Genomic DNA, 20,651 nt, shown 5'->3' with positions numbered 1-20,651 from the left:
GCGCCTTCTTCTGTGTTCCCAGGTTACGTTTTGTTCATTCGTCAACTCCTCAGCTGATCTTGTTTCTTCAGACTTCAAACTATAGGGATCTGAATCCTCTCCCAGATGAATTTCAGCTGAGCGTGGTAGTCTCACCAACACCTCCAAGTTGTTGGGTTTCACAGGATCAGCAGCTGGGCCCTGGGTTGTCCTCAGACGGAGTGTTCAGATTCGTTCTGGTTCCGTCCCATGGAGATAGCTTCTTCCCCGGGTGTTAGGGTTAGAGGTGTCCCTGTTGCAAGCTTTTGATTAAGAGTTTGTTTTCACTAGCTCTTCAGAGAGTAATAGCTCTGTTTCTGGTCTTTATTGTGACTGTGTTTCAGCTGTCACCTGCTGTGCCTGCCTGCCTCCCTCCACTCTGGGCCTGCCTGCCTCTGCTGGGTCAGTCTACCTCTGCGGGCCGCTGCCGGGCCTGTATGTCCTTGCCGGCCACCACTGGGCCTGTATGTCTCTGCCGGCTGCCGCCGCGGGCCTACCTGCCTCTGCTTGTCGCTGCTGCCAGGCCCGTCTACCTGTCGCCGGCCCTGTATGGCCCTGTTGGCCGCCACTGCTGGGCCCGTCTACCTCTGTGGGCCGCCGGCGGGCCTGTCTGTCCCTGCCAGCCACCGCCGGGCCTGTATGGGAACTTTTTAAGTTTGCAAAGTGCTTTATATTGTGATGTTGATATTAACGCATGATCTTGGTGATGAACAAGAAAGGAAAGTTTGTGGCTTCACCGTGATGTGCTTGTGTGTCAAGTTGACAAGAAGTCAATTGTGCTGGATAGTTTGATGTCGGCTTGACACAAGCTACAGTCATCTGAGAGGAGGGCACGTCAGTTGAGGAAATGCCTCTAGAAGATGAGTCATAGGCAAGCCTGAAAGGCATTTTACTAATTAGTGATTAAAGAAGGAGGCCCTGCCATTTGTGGGTGGTGCCGTCCCTGGGCTGTTGGTCCTGGGTTCTATAAGAAAGCAGGCTGGGCCGGGCATTGGTGGCGCACGCCTTTAATCCCAGCACTTGGGAGGCAGAGCCAGGCTGATCTCTGTGAGTTCGAGGCCAGCCTGGGCTACCAAGTAAGCTCCAGGAAAGGCGCAAAGCTACACAGAGAAACCCTGTCTCGAAAAACCAAAAAAAAAAAAAAAAAAAGAAAGAAAGAAAGCTGGCTGACCCAGCCATGGAGAACAAGCCAGTAAGCAGCACCTTTCCATGGCCTCTGCCTCAGCTCCTGCCTCCAGATTCCTGCCCCGTGTGAGTTCCTGTCCTGACTTCCTTAGATGATGGGCGATGATCTGGAAGTGTAAGCTGAATTAACCCTTTCCTCCCTGGGTTGCTCTTGGTCACGGTGGTTCATTGAGGCATCAGAAACCCTAACTAAGACAAGGAGGAAGGGTTTATCTTGCTCACAGTTAGTGGGAAGAGCCTGTCATGGTGGGGAAGTCAAGACAGGAGCCTGAGGCAGCTGCTCACGACAGGCTCACAGTGAAGCAGCAGACGCAGCTGAACGCTGGTGTTCGGCTCACCTTCTCCTTTCTGGTCAGCCCAGGACTCCAGCCCAGGGGATGGCACAACTCTCTCAGGGCGGGTCCTCTCCCTCAGTTAACCCAATCTAGATAATCAGTGGCTGCGGTGAGTAGAAGATTGTTTCCATGGCAACTCTACCTCCTGCCAAATTGACAATCTAGATTAACCCACAGGACAAGTGCAGGATGAGGGTGCCAGGCAGGGTTCAGGGGAGAAGGGGAGGTGCAGGGGAGTCCACAGGGAACCAAGAACACGAGGCTCAGCTCTCACAAGCAAAGGGGCAGCAAGCTGTTGCTCAAGAGAGCAGTGAGACTAAAGTGAACTGAGAGTGGACCCGCAAGTATGTGGGGGACAGGGGTGAGGAGCCGGGCTGCTAAAGGCAGGTGCAGGGGGACGAGGAGGACATGCTGCCCAGGACGGACCCTCTCAGCTTCAGGTCTTGGGTGTTTTTGCTTTTCCTGGGGGAGACTATTTCTACATCTTCCTGCAGATAATGGGGAGAAAGAAGGACAAAAGGAGAGGTCCCACCTGAGTCCAGCTCAGTGAACCAGTGAGTTTATCCAGTGACAGAAGCATGGGTGAGGGTTCCTTAAGGAAACCAAAGTGACTCAAAGATGTGCATCACCAAAAGTCTCAACTGAGCATGGGCGATGACCAATGAAGGCTGGCACTCTTGGACTTTCCTGTACAACTTGCAGGCAGCTCCAGTATGATGATGTTTTATTTGTACTGAAATGTGATTTTTATTTGTATGTTAATAAATAAAGTTGCCTGGGGGTCAGAGCTAATAGCAAGCCATAGCAGAGCTGGGCATTCGTGGCGCACACCTTTAATCCCAGCACTTGGAAGGCAGAGCTAGGTAGATCTCTGTGTGTTCAAGGATACAGCCAGCATTGGAGACACATGCCTTTAATCTCAATACCATAGAAGACCTAGAAGTCTGTACAGACAGGCAGTGATGTGGCAGTCATGTGTTTGGGTTTACAACCAAAGAGAAGGCAGAACAGAAAGACTATATAAAGGCAAACACACAGGAAGTAGGTCTCTTTCGGAGAGGTGTCTTGGCTGAAGAGGCTAGCTGCAGCAGGCGGTAAGGCTCTTAGCTCTGATCTCTTGGCTTTCTTCTTTGCATTGGTTCATGTGTTTCTTATTTAATAAGATGGTTGGTTACATCTACACTCCAGCGAAGAGTCTTTGCTTCCCCAGTGACTCACTCGGTGTGTGTGTGTGTGTGTGTGTGTGTGTGTGTGTGTGTGTGTGTGTGAACATATTGCATATATGTGTCCTTGTATACATGTGTGTGGAGGACAGAGACCCACATTAGCTAGCTTCCTCAATGGCTCACCGTATTATTGTTTTTAATATTTATTTTTACTTATGTGTGTCCTTGTGAGTATATGTGTGTGGGGGGGTTGGGATCTGCACAAGTCAGAAGAGGACACTGACTCCCCTGAAGGTGGAGTTACAGCTAGGTCTAAGCTTCCAGACTTGGCCTCTGGGAACAAAATGTGGGTCCTTTGCAACAGCCTTATGAACTTTGAAGCAATGAATCCTATCTCCATTCTCCTTACATCTTTCCATCATCCTCCTTACATCTCTCCATCCTCCTTAAGCATCTCCATCCTCCTTACATCTCTCCATCCTCCTTAAACCTCTCCATCCTCCTTACACCTCTCCATCCTCCCTCCTTACATCTCTCCATCCTCCTTACATCTCTCCATCCTCCTTACATCTCTCCATCCTCCTTAAACCTCTCCATCCTCCTTACACCTCTCCATCCTCCCTCCTTACATCTCTCCATCCTCCTTACATCTCTCCAACCTCCTTACATCTCTCCACCCTCCTCACATCTCTCCATCCTTCTTACATCTCTCTAGCCTCTTTACATCTCTCCAGCCTCCTTACATCTCTCCATCCTCCTCACATCTCTCCAGCCTCCTCGTTTTTTGACACAGTTATCTCTGTAATGCTTAATCTCGGTTGAGAACTCCAACTAATATAGTCTCTCACCAAACATACTAATTCTCTAGGCTGGCTGGCCAGTAAGATCCTTGGATAATCCTGTCTCTACTAAGCCTGTGGGATGGCAGACCAATGCCTCCCTGCCCAGTCTGACTGTGGGTTCTGGGGATCGAACTCTGGCCTTCATGCACGCCCAGCAAGCGCTTTACAAACTGCACCCTCTCCCCAGCCTCACCCCTGGTAATTTAAAATGTTCTACAATTATCTATTTATTTATTTCTCAGTGTGTTTTAGTTACTTTTTGTTGCTATGGTAAAATACAGAAAGACCGACACATTTTCTTTCCTTTGTAGATGTTAGCTTTGAGACTTCATATACATGTTTCATTTGAAACACTCATGGAGGTCAGGAAATTACTGAGGGGCCACAGGCAGTGAGGGGCTTTCCAGGAACCAAGGAATGGGGATGTGGAAACCATGGTACAGAGACTTAAAGGAGGTTAGTGGAATAGGGAGAGGCAGATTGGGGTGGGGATGGGAGGTCATGGTAACAGAGGAAAATATGGGAGGGATACATAACATTAAAGATAATTGAAACAGTGATGTGGAAACCTGTGTACCACTGTCCATGCTTCATGTGCATATGTATGTGTGTGCGCATGTTACCCTATATTGAATGGGGTGACATTGGTCCTCTTAGACACCATTGACTAATAAATAAAAAGTTCAATACCAGGAATGGCTTACTTCTTTGGGGGTTGCTGGCTAGTGAGGCCCCATAGACCCCCAAACATTACACGCTAGTGTCAATGCTCTCGGTTAACCCCAGGACTTTATGGTCAGACCCTGTTGTTGAAGACACCGCATACCAGAATCACAGAACGTGCAGAAGAAGTCAAGGTGATGTGTCCTGGAAGCTTCTTTCCTTTCGGCTAGCTTTCACAGTGCTGGAAGGTTCTATACACTCCACCAGAGGAGAGTAACCTCCAGGCTTTCCCAGCTGTGAACCCTGAGAGCTACGGGAACAGCTGCCTGGCAGGACATGCCCACTGAGCAACAGTGGTACAAACACCACAGTGTAACCAACCCATCTTCTGACTGGACTGAAGCCCAACTCCACGAGCTGAAGACTATACCTAGCACGATTACCAGGCCACGAATCTGTGGCTAGACATGTCATGGGACCGAGGGGAGAACCTACTACTGTTATTCTGCTACACGGACACAGTGTTGAGCTGACCCCTGATGACTCATTATTATACCCTCAGATCAACACAGCTCTCAACCGCCATCTGAGAAGTTTCTATTTCGTTAGTTGGTGATTAACACAGAGAGCACACTGGCCAAGGTGCAGAGAATAAGAGATTGAAGATTCTCATCCCTAAGTGGAACATATATTCTGCACCCCTTCTTTCCAAAGCTCAGGGATCGCTGCAGAAGAGGGAGAAGAAGGACTGTAAGAGCCAGAAGTGGCAGATAACTACAAGGAGACTGTGTTCTCGTCAGGGTTCATATTGCTGCAATGAGACCATGACCAAAGCAAGTTGGGGAGGAAAGGGTTTATTTGGCTTATACTTCCACATCACAGATCACAGATCACAGTTCATCATCAAAGAGAGTCTGGACAGGAAGGTAACATGGCAGGAACCTTGAGATTTACGTTTCCTGAACCCTGTCAGTGAGGTGGACCTCACCCCTCCCTCCACAAGGACCTGTCTACTTGTGGAGGAAACAGAATCACAGACCATGTGTGCCACTGCAGCCCATGAAGTGGGAACAAATAGATGGGTCTGAGTTCCAGGTGAGTCAGGTGAGTGTGGGGTGTGTCTAGTTCCTGGTGAGTCAGCAGGTGTGTGTGGGTGTGTGTGAGCTCCAGGTGAGTCAGGTGAGTGTGGGGTGTGTCTGAGATCCCGGTGAGTCAGCAGGTGTGTGTGTGTGTGTGTGTGTGTGTGTGTGTGTGTGTGTGAGCTCCAGGTGAGTCAGCAGGTGTGTGTGGGTGTGTGTGAGCTCCAGGTGAGTCAGCAGGTGTGTGGGTGTGTCTGAGTTCCCAGTGAGTTAGCAGGTGTGTGTGGGTGTGTGTGTGAGCTCCAGGTGAGTCAGCAGGTGTGTGGGGTGTGTCTAGTTCCTGGTGAGTCAGCAGGTGTGTGTGGGTGTGTGTGAGCTCCAGGTGAGTCAGCAGGTGTGTGGGTGTGTCTGAGTTCCAGGTGAGTCAGGTGAGTGTGGGGTGTGTCTGAGTTCCTGGGGAGTCAGCAGGTGTGTGTGGGTGTGTGTGAGCTCCAGGTGAGTCAGCAGGTGTGTGTGGGTGTGTGTCTGAGCTCCAGGTGAGTCAGCAGGTGTGTGTGGGTGTGTCCGAGTTCCCGGTGAGTCAGCAGGTGTGTGTGTCTGTGTGTCTGAGCTCCAGGTGAGTCAGCAGGTGTGTGTGGGTGTGTGTGAGCTCCAGGTGAGTCAGCAGGTGTGTGGGTGTGTCTGAGCTCCAGGTGAGTTAGCAGGTGTGTGTGGTGTGTGTGAGCTCCAGGTGAGTCAGCAGGTGTGTGTGGGTGTGTGTGAGCTCCAGGTGAGTCAGCAGGTGTGTTGGGGTGTGTGTGAGCTCCAGGTGAGTCAGCAGGTGTGTGTGGGTGTGTGTGAGCTCCAGGTGAGTCAGCAGGTGTGTTGGGTGTGTGTGAGCTCCAGGTGAGTCAGCAGGTGTGTGTGGGTGTGTGTGAGCTCCAGGTGAGTCAGCAGGTGTGTGTGGGTGTGTGTGAGCTCCAGGTGAGTCAGCAGGTGTGTGTGGGTGTGTGTGAGCTCCAGGTGAGTCAGCAGGTGTGTGTGGGTGTGTGTGAGCTCCAGGTGAGTTAGCAGGTGTGTGTGGGTGTGTCTGAGTTCCCGGTGAGTCAGCAGGTGTGTGTGTGAGCTCCAGGTGAGTCAGGTGTGTGTGTGTGTCTGAGTTCCCGATGAGTCAGCAGGTGTGTGTGTGTGTGTGTGTGTGTCTGAGCTCTAGGTGAGTCAGCATGTGTGTGTCTGTGTCTGAGTTCCTGGTGAGTCAGCAGGTGTGTTGGGGTGTGTGTGAGTTCCAGGTGAGTCAGGTGTGTTGGGGTATCACAGATGCTCTAGAATCTCCAGAGTGGGATGGGAGATAACTGTTGGTGAAATGCGTGCTGTGTAGGTATGAGGACTAGAGGTCCGTCCTCAGGGCGCACACAATCCCAGCACAGAGACAGAGAGACAGCCTAGCTGATCAGGGATCCCCAGGCAAACAAGGTGCGCACAGCTGAGAGAAGTTGCAGAGGTTAAGAACTCTTGCAGAGGACCCCAGCTCAGTTCTCAGCATCCATAGTTTGCAGCTCACAACCACCTGTAGCTCCAGAAGATCTAAGGCCCTCTCCTGGCCTTGGTGGGTACTGCACACAGACACACAGACACAGACACACCCACTTTAAAAGTTATTGGGGAATGGATTGATTGGTGGCTCCGCAGTAAAGAACACTTGCAGAGGACCTGGGTTTGGTTCTCAGTACCCATGTCAGGGAGCTCACAATCACCTGTAGCTGCAGCTCCCTTTCTGGGCCTCACATAAACTCATGTAGACACACATTAATACATATTTTGAAAATCAAATAAATAAAAAATACAAAGTGTCAGTTGTAGTGGCACAGGCCTTTATTCCCAGCACTTGGGAGGCAAAGGCAGGCAGAGCTCTGTGAGTTCAAGGCCAGCCTGGTCTATGCAGTGAGTTCCAGGATAGCCAGGGCTACATAGAAAAACTCTGTCTTGAAAAACAAACAAAAAAAAAAAAGAAAGAAAAGAAAAAAAAGGGGAAATAAGGAAAGAATTTTGGTGTCCACATGTATGCGCACACATGAACCTTACACAGAAACATGTTTACACACTCACGTGTGCGCGCGCGCGCGCGCGCGCGCGCGCGCACACACACACACCACGACTCCAGACACTGGAAGGAGGGTGAATTACTACTGAAGATTTATTGGAGGGCTGGGCTGTGGTCAGTTGGGGCAGCCATAGACCACCAAGTTCTCTGTGAAGGACCCCAGATTCCTACACTGTTGCTGGTTTTCCTCATCCTGGCATTCATCAGCCTCGGGCCAGAGCTCCACCCATGTGTCCTTCCCGATGACATAGCTGGTGCTGGGGAAGGGAGAGCAGGTGAGGGCGGGCTCCTGCGGCAGTGGGTGGGGCTAGAGGGGCAGCCACAGCGTGCACATGCGCAGAATGGGCACTTACTTGGGCTTTTCTCCCCAGAGGTCCGAGGACTGGCCCCACATGAGGTACTGCTTCCCTTTCTGCAGCTTCAGGGCTTGTCTGCACTTGATGTGGCTGATGAACCTGCGTTCCTGCCCTGCCTGCACCTCATCTGAGCCTGTGGAGCAGGGAAGGGGAGGCTGAGCCCCCGCAGAGGGCGTGGGGGTGGGGAGGTGGGAAGACAGAGGGCTGGGTACCTGACTTGATGACCTGCTGGATGGTCATGATGTACTCGTCAAAATCATCCGACAGCTCCGTCGAGACTAGCCTGGTCTTGTACACTGTGGGGGGAAAGGGGCAGTGAGGGTCATGAGCAGGGTTGGCCATGGGGCTCTCACCAGCACATGCCCCTGACCATGTGACTCCCCCACCTACCAGCAGAGACAGGCTGAGTCAGAGCCATGGACACTTCAGTGTGTCCCGTCCCAGGAACACACACAACCAGCAGCCATGCCCAGACTCACTCCTGTACTCAGTCACAGCTACCTGTGAGTGTTACCGCTGCCGACAGGCACAGGCATCCATGGTAAAGTTTCCTGTGACTGAGGGTACGGGCTACTCCAGGCCACAGAAGCACGTGCACATTCATAGCCACACATACCATGCCCACGATCAGCATTATAGGCAAGGAGTCTTATACACAGAGGCAGCTCTTCTCCAGTCAGCCACATTGCTCGTGTTTTTCTGAGACAGGACCTTACTGAAACCTTGAACACATTGGTGCGGCCAGGCTGACCCTGAGAACCTCCTGGCTCTGCCTCCCCAGTGCTCACATTAGGGACATGTGTCACCGTGCGGAGCTTTTCCCCAGGTGCTGGGGATGAAATCCAGGACCTCCCGCTTGGGCACGCAGAGCCATACCGACTGAGCTATCCCCATCCACAGCTCCACATACCCATGGTTATGTATTACAGCCTCCTGGCCAACCCCACCCATAGCCACACCCACCTTCTCTCACTTGCTAGCACCCACTCAGGCCATGACTCCCTAGTATTTAGCTACACCCTTGACATTGAAGTCTCAGGTTCTGGAGGAAGGGCCCTTAAGACTCAGGGATAAATGAAACTTACCAGGTCCACAGGGCCCCTCCCAGAGGTTATAAAAGTCATTCATGCTCCTGTGAGGAACCCCAGTAACTCACTGGTTCAACAAGCTGGACTTGGGGGGTCTGTGTCCTATCTGGGGTGAATGTCTCCCCAGGAAACATCACACAACACAGATCACGCATGCCCCTTCACTGCACATCTACACGTGTTCCAAATGCAACAGTCACACACAGCCAGAGCCCGACAGAACACAGGCACCTGCTGCTCCCTGCTAGTCACACATCGTCACGCCACCCCATCGCTCTGTCACATGGTGTGACAGAGCCGGCAGAAGTCACACTCACCATAGTCCACTCCAGGCTCGCAAGCCTTTTCCAGCCGTTCCTTCTCGCTGACCTCCTCCTGTGCCTGGTGCATGAAGCAGTTTTCTGTGGGGTGGGGTGACACAGGCTCTTGAGTCCCTCTGTCTGCGCTGGGGCTGGCCCCAGAGGGAACACCTATCCTACTCCAGGTCCCCTGAGTGAGGCTTTCGGCCATGCGCCCCCCATGGGAGTGGAGAGTTTGTGTCCATGTATCTTGGCCTGGTCCACCCTTCACGCCCTCCTGGTACCCACCCTCAGCACAGCGGCACATTTCATTATGGCAGAGCTTGCTCAGCATTCCATCCTCCTTATCCAGATGGTAAAACTGGGTGCAGGATTCCTCTGTGGGCAGAAGTGATGGGAAGTGGTCAGAGGGCCAGGGACTCCACCCCAGAGACCACTCCTGCGGGGAAATGCCCAGTGAGTGAGTCCCCTCAGCCCTGAGATGCTAGGTCCCCAACCCCGGACCCCTGTGACACTCAGACCCCAGGTTTTCTGTTCTTTTGGCCCTTCAAATCGACTGTAGTGTCTTGAGACCACCATCTAGAGCCCTGAGAGGCTCAGTCGTCAAAACTGTAGGTCCCTAGAATTCTCAGGCCCTCCCAGCTTCTAGGAGTCTTGGCTCCTCAAACCCCAACCTGCAAATCCTTGGACCATGCGTCTCCCAATTCTCCATTTCCTAGGACTCAAAGAAACTCAGCTTAGGGACCCCCAGGACTCCTAATGTTTTAATCTTTGGTGCTGCCAGAACTGATACTCAGATCTCTGGGTCCTTGAACATGCGGAACCCCCGACATCCTGCCCTGCCTTGGCTGCTCACCCAGGTTGTAATAGGAGTAGACCTTGACCGAGCCGGGCTGGATGAGTCCCACTTTAAAGAACTGGTGGACTTTGAAGGAAAGACATTCTTCTTCAGAGTGTGAGATCTGAGGAGAAGGGTGGAGCTGGTCAGGGAGTGTCACAGAGGAAGCCCAGGACACAGCCCTGGCCTTTGGAGCCATCGTGAAGAAATTGAGGGACCAGGCATGTTCTAGAACAGTGGATCTCAACCTGTGGGTCGCAACCCCTTTGGGGGTTGAACAACCCTTTCACAGGGGTCACCTAAGACCATCAGAAAGTACAGATGTTTACATTGTGACCCATAACACTAGTGAATTACAGTCATGAAGTAGCAATGAAGGAGATGTTATGGTTGGGGATCGCTATAACATGAGGACGTGCATTTGAGGGTCGTGGTGTCAGGAAGGTTGAGAACCACTGCTCTAGAAGGTGTGGGGTGGACCAGCAAGGAGGAAGGAGCAGTCATCGACCCTGACTTCCTTTTCCATCACGTTTGGAGCCAGACCGCTCGCAGCCTCACTCTGAGTTAGAGGTACCCAGGTGACGGCGCTCTGGCCGCTGGCCACGGTCCACCTGCTGCTGTTTGTTCTGACTTCTCTTCATTCAGACCTCAATACAGTGGCATTAAGCAGACCGAACCTTTCAGGGAGGTAACTGGGCCATAGGGGATCACCTCCGGAGGGGATTAGTGCCTGTCTGGGAGGAGCGGACCAGCTCTTAGTGGAGGGAATTTGTTACCGTCGTGTAGGTCATTATAAAAAGGAGCGCGGTTCCTGGACTTCTCTTGGCCCTGCCAGCACTGTGTGGCCTTTCTCTTGCACGCTCTCTAGCCATCTGCCTGGGGCTTTTGTTAGAGGCTAAACAGTCCTGGGCTGTTATTTTCCAACAATTTGCACTTAATATCTCTCTCTCTATCACGCCACCTCAGGTATTTTGTTAGAGCAATGAGGGGCCGCTCTGACAGTGCTCACGAAAACATCGCGGATAGCCAGGTCTGGTGACACACCTCAATAATTCCAACCTCAGGAGGAGGAAGCAGGACGATTGTGAGTTTGCGGCCAGTTCATTCTACATGGAGAGACCCTGCCTTGCACAATCAAACTCATGCACAGTTCACTTTTCTGACGCGGTTGCTGCACACTCAAAGATCATCCTGGGGGAGTAGACCCACTCGTGGAAGGAGGCTGGGTCCCTGATGATGGAGCAGAGAACTCGCTTATCTCCCACACCAGTTAGACTGTGGGGAGGGGAGATGTAGCTTGGAGTTGGTCATCTCATTTTACAAACTCTTTCTCTGATCACCCCATAGCACGGATCCTGTATTCCCAAGCCTGAGGCTAGCCTGAGCTACCTGTCATGAGGGAGGGAGAAACTCAGCTGGGAAGGGACAGGAAGGGAGACATGGAACCCTCCCTGGGACAGCAGTACCTTTTCTAGGTAGATGATGAGGGTGTTCTTGGTGGAGAACTCTTTGCTCAGCTCGTACTTGGAGATGTATCTGTCCACTCCCTGGCTCAGCTGAGGAAGAGCAGAGCTGGTGAGAATCACTCCGCATCTCCCTGCAGCCTCTCTGGACCTCAGACTCCCTGCACCCCAGACCCAAGCCTCCCTACCAGTTTCAGGTCGTCTGTGTCCGGAACAAATCCAGTCATCATGGAGATGTCCAGGATGGACATGGTTGCATCCACATCTCCCAGGTACCTGCACATGGCAGAAAAAAAAAAGGCTGTCAGCTTTCAGGGCCAGGTTGGCACCCAGGGCCAGTGTCTGGATGAGGGGTCTCACTGGGACCCAGGCTCTTGCTTTATACCCAGCACTGAAGAGGGGTTTGGGAAACACTTGTCTGAGGGTAACGTAAGTAGATACAGGCAGGTGTGGTGGTCCATGCTGCCTCAGCACTTGGGAGGCTGAGGTGGGAGGCTAGCTGAGGCTAGCCTGGGCTACTTAGTGAGTTATCCCAGGGCTGGTGTGGCAGCAGAGAGGGCTGGTGTGTCAGTGTGGAGGATTTGTGCACAGTGTGGAGGGCTGGTGTGTCAGTGTGGAGGGCTGGTGTGTCGGTGTGGAGGGCTGGTGTGTCAGTGTAGAGGCCGGTGTGTCTGTGTGGATGCTGGTGTGTCAGTGTGGAGGGCTGGTGTGTCAGTGTGGAGGGCTGGTGTGTCAGTGTGGAGGGCTGGTGTGTGGGTGTGGAGGGCTGGTGTGTGGGTGTGGAGGGCTGGTGTGTCGGTGTGGAGGGCTGGTGTGTGTCGGTGTGGATGCTGGTGTGGTGGTGTAGAAGGCTGGTGTGGTGGTGTAGAAGGCTGGTGTGGTGGTGTAGAAGGCTGGTGTGTGGGTGTGGAGGGCTGGTGTGGTGGTGTAGAAGGCTGGTGTGGTGGTGTAGAAGGCTGGTGTGGTGGTGTAGAAGGCTGGTGTGGTGGTGTAGAAGGCTGGTGTGTGGGTGTGGAGGGCTGGTGTGTCGGTGTGGATGCTGGTGTGTGGGTGTGGAGGGCTGGTGTGTGGGTGTGGATGCTGGTGTGGTGGTGTAGAAGGCTGGTGTGTGGGTGTGGAGGGCTGGTGTGGTGGTGTAGAAGGCTGGTGTGGTGGTGTAGAAGGCTGGTGTGTGGGTGTGGAGGGCTGGTGTGGTGGTGTAGAAGGCTGGTGTGGTGGTGTAGAAGGCTGGTGTGTGGGTGTGGAGGGCTGGTGTGTCAGTGTGGAGGGCTGGTGTGTGGGTGTGGATGCTGGTGTGGTGGTGTAGAAGGCTGGTGTGGTGGTGTAGAAGGCTGGTGTGTGGGTGTGGAGGGCTGGTGTGGTGGTGTAGAAGGCTGGTGTGTCAGTGTGGATGCTGGTGTGTCAGTGTGGATGCTGGTGTGGTGGTGTGGAAGGCTGGTGTGTCGGTGTGGATGCTGGTGTGTCAGTGTGGATGCTGGTGTGTTGGTGTGGAAGGCTGGTGTGTCAGTGAGCTCCAACTTGAATTCGGTCCCCAGACCCCACGTGGTCAAAACCCCACGTGGTGAAAAGAGAAAACAACTCCTGCAGTTGTCTTCTGACCTCTGCATGTAAGCTGTGGCATGAAAAAATGCACACACACTGTCACATACACACGCGCACACACACTCTCACATACACACGCGCACACACACTCTCACATACACACGTGTACACACACACACACACACACAGAGTCACGGAAAGAGGAAACTGGTTGGCAGAGATGATCACATAATAAGAAAAGTAAACATTGCCCTGGCAGTCAAGTTTGAATGTCACATCATGGCGCACTAGGAGAGAAGATGGAGGGAAGTGAACCTTGGGGTTATGTGAGAGATGCGCTGTGTGGCCAGAGGGACGGCCAGCTTGGTGCTGCGGGCCGCAGGAACATATCATAAGAACTCAGCTGGTTATGGCAACGTCACTACCTGGAGGGATCAGGGAATTCCTCTAGAGGAAGCCAAATCCCAAGGAGCTTTTGGTGTTACTTGACTTGTTATTTATCAGCTGTATTCTGTTATGAAAATCATGTGTGCCTTCATAGTTTTCCCAGTTGACTTTCCTCTAAGAAGGACTAACAGTGTGGACTGATCACTCTCTGGACATACACATTCCAGGTATTTGGAGAACAGCCTCAGGAAAGGCTTCCTCTGGAATCAGATATCTCCCTCGGCCACTTTCAAGGACTACAGGAAACACCACCCAGGTGGGCACCCAACTTCCAAGAACTAACAATGATAATAGCCCACCTGCAAGTCTCCTGACTTAAATTCCACAAGGAGACACTCCCAGGTGGGCGCCCAACCTTCAAGGACTAACAGTGATAGCAGCCCACGTACAAGTCTCCTGACTTACAGTAAATTCCACAAGGGGACGCCGCCTAGGTCAGGTGGACATTAAGTAATAGCTGTACACAATTTAGCTTAGGCCCTCCTTTCTTACAGCCTTACTAACTTTAGACCTCTAACTCCTTACCTAACCTCTTCTAGGAATATTTAGATTTTTAACATTCTTTACCAAACACATTTTAGACTATAGCTGAGCACATAAGATCCCTCTTAGATATTACCCGAATTTAGCCTTTACTCAATTCATTAGTCACTTCCCCTTTGGGTCGCAAATGGTAATCAACAACTAGTGCCCCTCATTGTGATTCTTATCACAACTCTCTTTGATCCTGATAGTGGACAATCACTGCCTGAGGAAGTTCAGGCTGGGTGTCCTGGGTGGAGAGGAGGATTGTGATTTTGGAAGGATACATAACTGTAAAGCAAGGGACGAAGGAGAAAAAAAGTGAATGGACTAAGAGCTCGGTGTGCTGAGATTCATTTTTCCCAAAAATAGTCCTTGCCATCAGTAGCTCTCTCCTGAGCCCCTGGGATGTATAATATTGAGGCTGGTCCCTCTAATATTATACAAGAGCTTGGCAGCATGAACTAAGAAGTGCTGTTAACAGAGGGGGCAGAGACGGACTGAGAATGTAGCTCAAGGCAGCAGCACTTGCGGCCTGCACAGAGCAGAGGCTCTGGCCTACCACAGTGAAGAAGTCTTTCTAAGGGGAGGGATTGACCAGGATGAGCCCCAAGGACTCACATCCTCACCTGGTGCAGATGTTAAGGACCATAGTATTCTCCGCACCCTGGGGCTTCTTGGCTACAATCAGAAACAGAAAGATGGGAGAAGGTATCTTTGGATCCTGGTTCAGGAGGAGGGCAGGGATGGGAAGGAGTGGGGTCGGAAGGTGATGGAAGGGTCTTTATTCCACTCACCTGTATCAGGGGCTGGTGCTGTGGTGACTCTAAGGTCAAATTTCTTGCAGGTGACTTTGCTTTTGACTTTGGCATAATACACTGTCACCACCTGGTGGGAGGAGACAGAGTCCCATAGGAGCATAGGATGAACAAGGACAGGGAAAGGGGGACAGGAGTGAGTGGTGGGCCCAGCAGGTGTGGGTTCCCCTTCCTTACCGACAGCGTGCCCTGGCCTTTTCCTTTGGCTGTTAGAGAGAAGGCTTCGTTTTGCTTGGTCTACATGGAATTGGGGGAGAGAAGAGGGGTGTTAACAGCCAGCTTCAGGACCACAGAATGCTCAGTAGGCAAGGTGCTTGCCTTATAAACATGAGAACCTGGGTTTGATCACAATATTCCATTTAAACAAAATAAACATGGGCTTGAGATCCCAGCACAGGGAGGCAGAGAGGGGGATCCTTGGGGCCTGCTGACCAGCCAGCCTAGGCTATTTGGTGAATGTAGGTAAGTGAGAGACTCTATCTTGACACACAAGGTGAACAGCACTGAGGGATGACATCGAAGGTTGTCCTCTGGCCTCCACACACACATGCACAAATGTTCCCACACCTGTACACAGGCAGGCACACACGTGAGTGCACATACAAGGCCAGCTGCCCCTGGCTCTGATGGCTCTGGCAGGCATCTGACCTCTCTCCTGCAGCCCTGGCTGGTACAGAAGGTGGAAGCGAGGGAGGTGAGGGGTGAGGCTGTACCTCTTCTGATCGTAGGAGGCTGCCAGTTTCCCAGAGCAGGCGAAACTTGGTTGGGGCGCTGCGGCTGGGGAGGTGGAAGGACACGTCCATGTTCAATTCCTGGTGGTTGGGGACGTCTGTCTGGTATTGGGCCAAGGCTTGGAATACCATGAAGGTGGCCTAGAGCCCATGGGATAGAAAGATGGTTAGCTTTGCATTCTGATTGGTGGTTAGGATGTGCTGGGGAGAGATAATGATGTATGGGTCAGAATTATGGCATCAGCACCACACACAGAACCTGCAAAGATAAAGTTAGAAAGGGGTGGATGTCCCAGAGCTCTATGTGTGAGGTCAGGCCAGGGCTGGTCATCAGTCAGTCTGTGGCCTAGAACCCACCAGAGTATGAAGAGAATAGTGGAGGTCACTGGATACTGAAGGCCTGTCTAGAATTCTCCAAGGAAGCAAGATTTTGTTCAGAAGTTACCAATGCTGAACACATGCCAGGATCTATCACAAAATCCAAGTGTAAGACTGAAGGTTTAGAACCTCTAGACCATCAAGAGGAAGGAGTCTTAGACTTGGGCTTAGGAGGCCAGGAATTAGTCTAGAACCATCTCATGAACTGGAGAGTGGAGGCACCAAACTCTAAAGTGATACTGAGGATGGAACATTGAGAAGTGATTGACAGCCCATGAGAAAGAAAGATCAAGCTTGAGCCTGAGCTTGCCCTAGTTGCCAAAGTCATCATCCGGAAAGCTCTAGAGGAAGATGCACCGGGCAGTGCCCTTGTGTAGATGAGAACTGATATAGAATATACCAACAACCAAAAGGTGATGGTAAGAGTCTGGATGGAATTGGAATCTTCTTGGTCTAGAACTCACAGATATGAAAGTGTGCCATTTGAGAACTCGGCGGAATATAGAATGTGATCTAGAACCCACATGTGAAAGAGAGGGACATTGGGAGTCCCCTGGAGTGAAGAAAATAATCTAGAACCCTGCAGTGATAAGAGGACATTGGGAGTCTAGTAAAACCATGAACCCACACATGAGAGAGGAAGACACTGGGAGCCTAGTCAAATTGAGACCATATTCTAGAACCTTCCAGGGATGGGGGGGCATTAAGATCCTGATGGAACTAGAAACATGACCTAGAACCCTCCAGTTAGCGTGACTTTGGGGGAGCCTAGGAACATGATCTAGAACATTTTGATGAGAATGGGGGATATTGGGAGCCTAGCAGAATGAAGAGATATAACGTAGAACCCTCCAGCAAGCAAGGGCACCATTGGAAGCCTGGTGGAACAAGGCACGTGATGTAGTTTCTCTGCTTGCCTGCAGTCTCCCACACTGCTGGGACAGGGGGGCTGCATGCCTGTGTCTTGGGTCTCCTCCAGGAGACCTGGGAGGCAAGCGCTGGCGCTGGAGGCCACTTGCCTGTGTGGAGCCGTAGCCGCCTCCATAGTATCTCTGCTCGTTCAGCCAGCGGACCACAGGAGGCACCGAGTCGAAGTCCTTCAGTAACAGCAGGGCCAGGAGGGCATAGGATGTGGCCTCCACGTTGTAGAGCTGCTGGCCAGGCTCCTCCCAGCGGTTCCGATCTGCACAGGGGACACCCCAGCCCCTCATCTATTGCCTGTGCACTTGAGAGTGACTCAGGAGCAGCTCCTCCCATGCCTGGGGGGCCATGTTTACTGTCGGTGTGGATTGTCAATTCGAGTGACCTGGGGGACAATCCCCTGGCCTTGCCAGTGGGGGCTCATCCTGACTGTGTGAACTGATGTGGGAGGACCCATCCTGAGTGTGGGTAGGAATATTACAGGACTGTGGACGATGGAGACATGAACCCAGCACTAGCGTGCTTACATCCGCCATGCTTCCTGTTCAGCTCTCACTGCCTTGACTTCCCAGCTGTGATGCACTGCCCTCTTGACCCAGGAGCTGATGAAACCCTTCCTCCCTTGCCTTGCTGTCATTGGGGTATTTTATAACAGAAACGGGAAAAGAAACGAAGGCCGTCTCCAGGCGGGGAAGGCCGTCTCCAGGCGGGGAAGGCCGTCTCCAGGCAGGGAAGGCCGTCTCCAGGCAGGGAAGGCCGTCTCCAGCCGGGGAAGGCTGTCTCCAGCCGGCTAAGAACCATGCATCTGGGCTCAGTGTGTGTTTCCAGGACACTTCCTCAGCCCTCAGCCATGCACCCTTCCCTTGAGGTGACCTTCACCCCCACACCCCTTCCCTTGAGGTGACCCTCAACCCCACACCCCTTCCCTTGAGGTGATCCTCACCTCCCCACCCACACACCCCTTCCCCTTGAGGTGACCCCTTACCTTTGGCTGTGTTCAGAAACTTGGTGACATAAGGTTCCTCCAGTTTTCCCATCAGGGCCAGGGCATACGCAGCAATGGCCACTGTGTAGGGTCTCTGCAGGTTCAGGTAACTGGCTTCGATGTACTCTCCTGCCTTTTTAATGCTCCCGGGAAGGCTCTGTGAGGGACAACAATTGGGATCTCACAAGCACGACTTCTGGGCCACCAGGATAGGATCTCCCTTGTGGGGCTCCCCTGTATTTAATGGGTTTGGCTTAAAGAGTTCCCTAGTTGTTGGGGCCACTGTGTGGCACCTCTGTGCTGCATCTGTCTATACATTAGGGGTGTGCAGGAGTGTGGGACTGCGGGTTCTTGAGTGGGTGAGCCCTGCTTCATCACAATGGTGGATTATGGTCCTGTAAATACTCCCCTAGGGCTTATCACTAAAATAAATAAATAAAATAATGTCATTAAAATGTCCCAAATTGGCATAAGCTAGAAACCAGATTCAGCAGTCAGTCTAAGCCTATGCCAGACAGGCCTCCTCCATCACCATCATCCTGGCCTCCTCCATCCCAATCACCATCATCCTGGCCTCCTCCATCCCAATCGCCATCATCCTGGCCTCCTCCATCCCAATCGCCATCATCCTGGCCTCCTCCATCCCAATCACCATCATCCTGGCCTCCTCCATCACTATCACCATCATCCTGGCCTCCTCCATCAATATCAGCATCATCCTGGCCTCCTCCATCAATATCGACATCATCCTGGTCCTCCTCCATCCCTATCGCCATCATCCTGGCCTCCTCCATCACTATCGACATCATCCTGGCCTCCTCCATCACTATCGCATCATCCTGGCCTCCTCCATCACTATCGACATCATCATGGCCTCCTCCATCACTATCGACATCATCATGGCCTCCTCCATCTATGTCATCTGGCCCTCCATCACTATCGACATCATCATGGCCTCCTCCATCCCTATCGACCATCATCCTGGCCTCCTCCATCCCTATCACCATCATCACACCCTCAGGTGCTCGTCATTTATTTATTTATTGAACTTGGATGTGCAGCTATTTGCTCTGAGCTGAAACATTCCTTCCAAGAGGGTGGGGATGGCTCATAAAACTCAAAAGGACAAGGAGAGACTTAGAGGCTCAGGAAGCTCCCAAAACTCAAAAGTGCTCTGGACTCTCTAGAGAGGTACGAGAAACACCATGTGCCTCCCGATGGCTACAGATGCAGTAAGCAATCGCTGGGGTAGGGAGTCTCTTTGGTGGACCTGCCCACTATTGGGCAGGGGACTCTAGATATGAGCTTTTGTGACTCTTTACCCATGGTGGGGTGGCCTTTTGGCAATTCAGCTCCCCATGCCCCCATAAGTGACCCAATAAACTTGATGCAATGTTCAACAAGCTGAACTGGGGCTCAGGCGTTTCCTTAGTCTGTTGTTGACCACTGTCTAGGCCATAGACATTTCTTTGGGTCTCCCCAGGAAAAGTCACATGCCAGACTTCATGGAAAGCTCTGAGGTCACAACGATACACAACAGGTGTCATGGTTTTTCACAAGATCATCTAGAGAGTAAGCCGAGAGGGCCCAACCTCCCAGCTCAGGGCAACAACTGCTCCCCTGGTTAGCTTCAGGGAGCCTAAGAGGGGAACCTCAGAGGGTGAACTGCCTAGGTCAGATCGACCTCTGCTCATGTCTGGGGCGGGGATTCTCTTCATTGTTAATAGATGTGGGAGGGCCATTGTGGGCAGCACCATCCCTAGGCAGGTGGTCCTGAAGTGTCCCAGCAAGCTAGGCAAGGTACAAGCCTTCCACTGAGGCAGCGAGCAGCATCGTTTCCTCGGCTGTGAGTGGGATGAGTTCATTGGTCTGAGGCAATGCTGTGTGGAGCAGCAAACATGCCTGCCTTTGAGTCCCTGCCTCGACTTCCCCCAGGGATGTCTACACTGTGGAGCTATAAGCTGAAAGAAACCCTTCTGTCCCTCAGGTTGCTTTCTGTCAGAGTGTTTGATCATGGCGACAGGGAAGAAATAAGAACACCCCACCCACAGCTTGGGTGGGTGGCGGATGGAGGGCTGACAGGATACTCACGTTGATCTGCCCCTCACAGATGTCTCTGGCTTCCTGCAGTGCGATGAGGACGAAGGCTGTGAGGGACACATCGGCCTCCTTGGTGTTCTTCAATCCACCCTGTGATGAGGAGGAGAAGTGGGTCTTTATGTGTCCCTACCTGGCTACCATGTTCCCTGAAGACTTGGGGAGTCTGGGCTCGGCTCCCCGTCTAGGGTGAATCAATTGAATTGTTCGTCCTGTGTGTCACCGGGGTCCCCTGTACTGCTGCCCCCAGTGTAATGGCTGAGGAAAAGCACACATGGCTATCCCTCACAGGGTTTCTTGTCCAACAGGGAGCATGGACATGAGTCAGTCAGCGGCTCCACAGAGGGACAAATGCTCCTTGGTGTGGTGGGACCACCCCCCCCTCTCCCGACATGTCCACAGTCACAGTAAATGCAAACGATCATGAGTCGAAACACTTAGTAGGAGCTGGGGAGATGGGGAGAGGGGAGATGGATGGTTCAAGCCTGAGCAACAGAGTTTGATGTCCCAGAACTCACATTAATATATCTATCTGGGTGTGGTGGCATGTGCTTGTGCAGGCAGAGACAGGCCAACCTCTAGGGCTCAGGGACCAGCTAGCCCAGCCTACTTGGTGAGCCTTGGGAGAGTGAGACCCTGTCTTTAAAAAAAGGTGGACGGCCCTTGAAGACCGACACCCAAGGCTGACCTCTGGTCCCAAGCACAATACCATACATGTCCCTCCCGTGGCTGGCTCTGTCAGCCTGATTCTTGCAACACTTTGGTGTTTTACAACTTTGTTCGCCCGGCCCCCGCCTC

At 52.3% G+C, this 20,651-nt stretch overlaps 1 protein-coding gene across 2 annotated transcripts in view; it reads right to left on the bottom strand.

The window, feature by feature from the left end:
• Window positions 1-7,438: 7,438 nt before the first annotated feature.
• C3 (complement C3) overlaps window positions 7,439-20,651 on the bottom strand; it is a 29,033-nt gene continuing 15,820 nt past the window's right edge. The window contains exons 27-41 of one of the 2 annotated variants that reach the window (XM_028861203.2): window positions 19,848-19,946; window positions 17,757-17,913; window positions 16,870-17,033; window positions 15,455-15,613; window positions 14,919-14,978; window positions 14,721-14,811; window positions 14,553-14,604; window positions 11,601-11,688; window positions 11,416-11,505; window positions 9,968-10,073; window positions 9,400-9,489; window positions 9,130-9,213; window positions 7,937-8,020; window positions 7,722-7,857; window positions 7,439-7,625 (exon numbers count right to left, since the gene is read on the bottom strand). In XM_028861203.2, coding sequence (XP_028717036.1) covers window positions 7,484-7,625; window positions 7,722-7,857; window positions 7,937-8,020; window positions 9,130-9,213; window positions 9,400-9,489; window positions 9,968-10,073; window positions 11,416-11,505; window positions 11,601-11,688; window positions 14,553-14,604; window positions 14,721-14,811; window positions 14,919-14,978; window positions 15,455-15,613; window positions 16,870-17,033; window positions 17,757-17,913; window positions 19,848-19,946 — 1,602 coding nt within the window. In that variant the 3' untranslated portion in view covers window positions 7,439-7,483. The remainder of the gene's footprint in view (window positions 7,626-7,721; window positions 7,858-7,936; window positions 8,021-9,129; window positions 9,214-9,399; window positions 9,490-9,967; window positions 10,074-11,415; window positions 11,506-11,600; window positions 11,689-14,552; window positions 14,605-14,720; window positions 14,812-14,918; window positions 14,979-15,454; window positions 15,614-16,869; window positions 17,034-17,756; window positions 17,914-19,847; window positions 19,947-20,651) is intronic. The other variant, XM_037201697.1, reaches the window with a different exon arrangement.

This window comes from Peromyscus leucopus, unplaced genomic scaffold (assembly GCF_004664715.2).
Source record: "Peromyscus leucopus breed LL Stock unplaced genomic scaffold, UCI_PerLeu_2.1 scaffold_1159, whole genome shotgun sequence".
Lineage (NCBI taxonomy): Eukaryota > Metazoa > Chordata > Mammalia > Rodentia > Cricetidae > Peromyscus > Peromyscus leucopus.
This window is presented reverse-complemented; position numbering and strand designations above follow the sequence as displayed.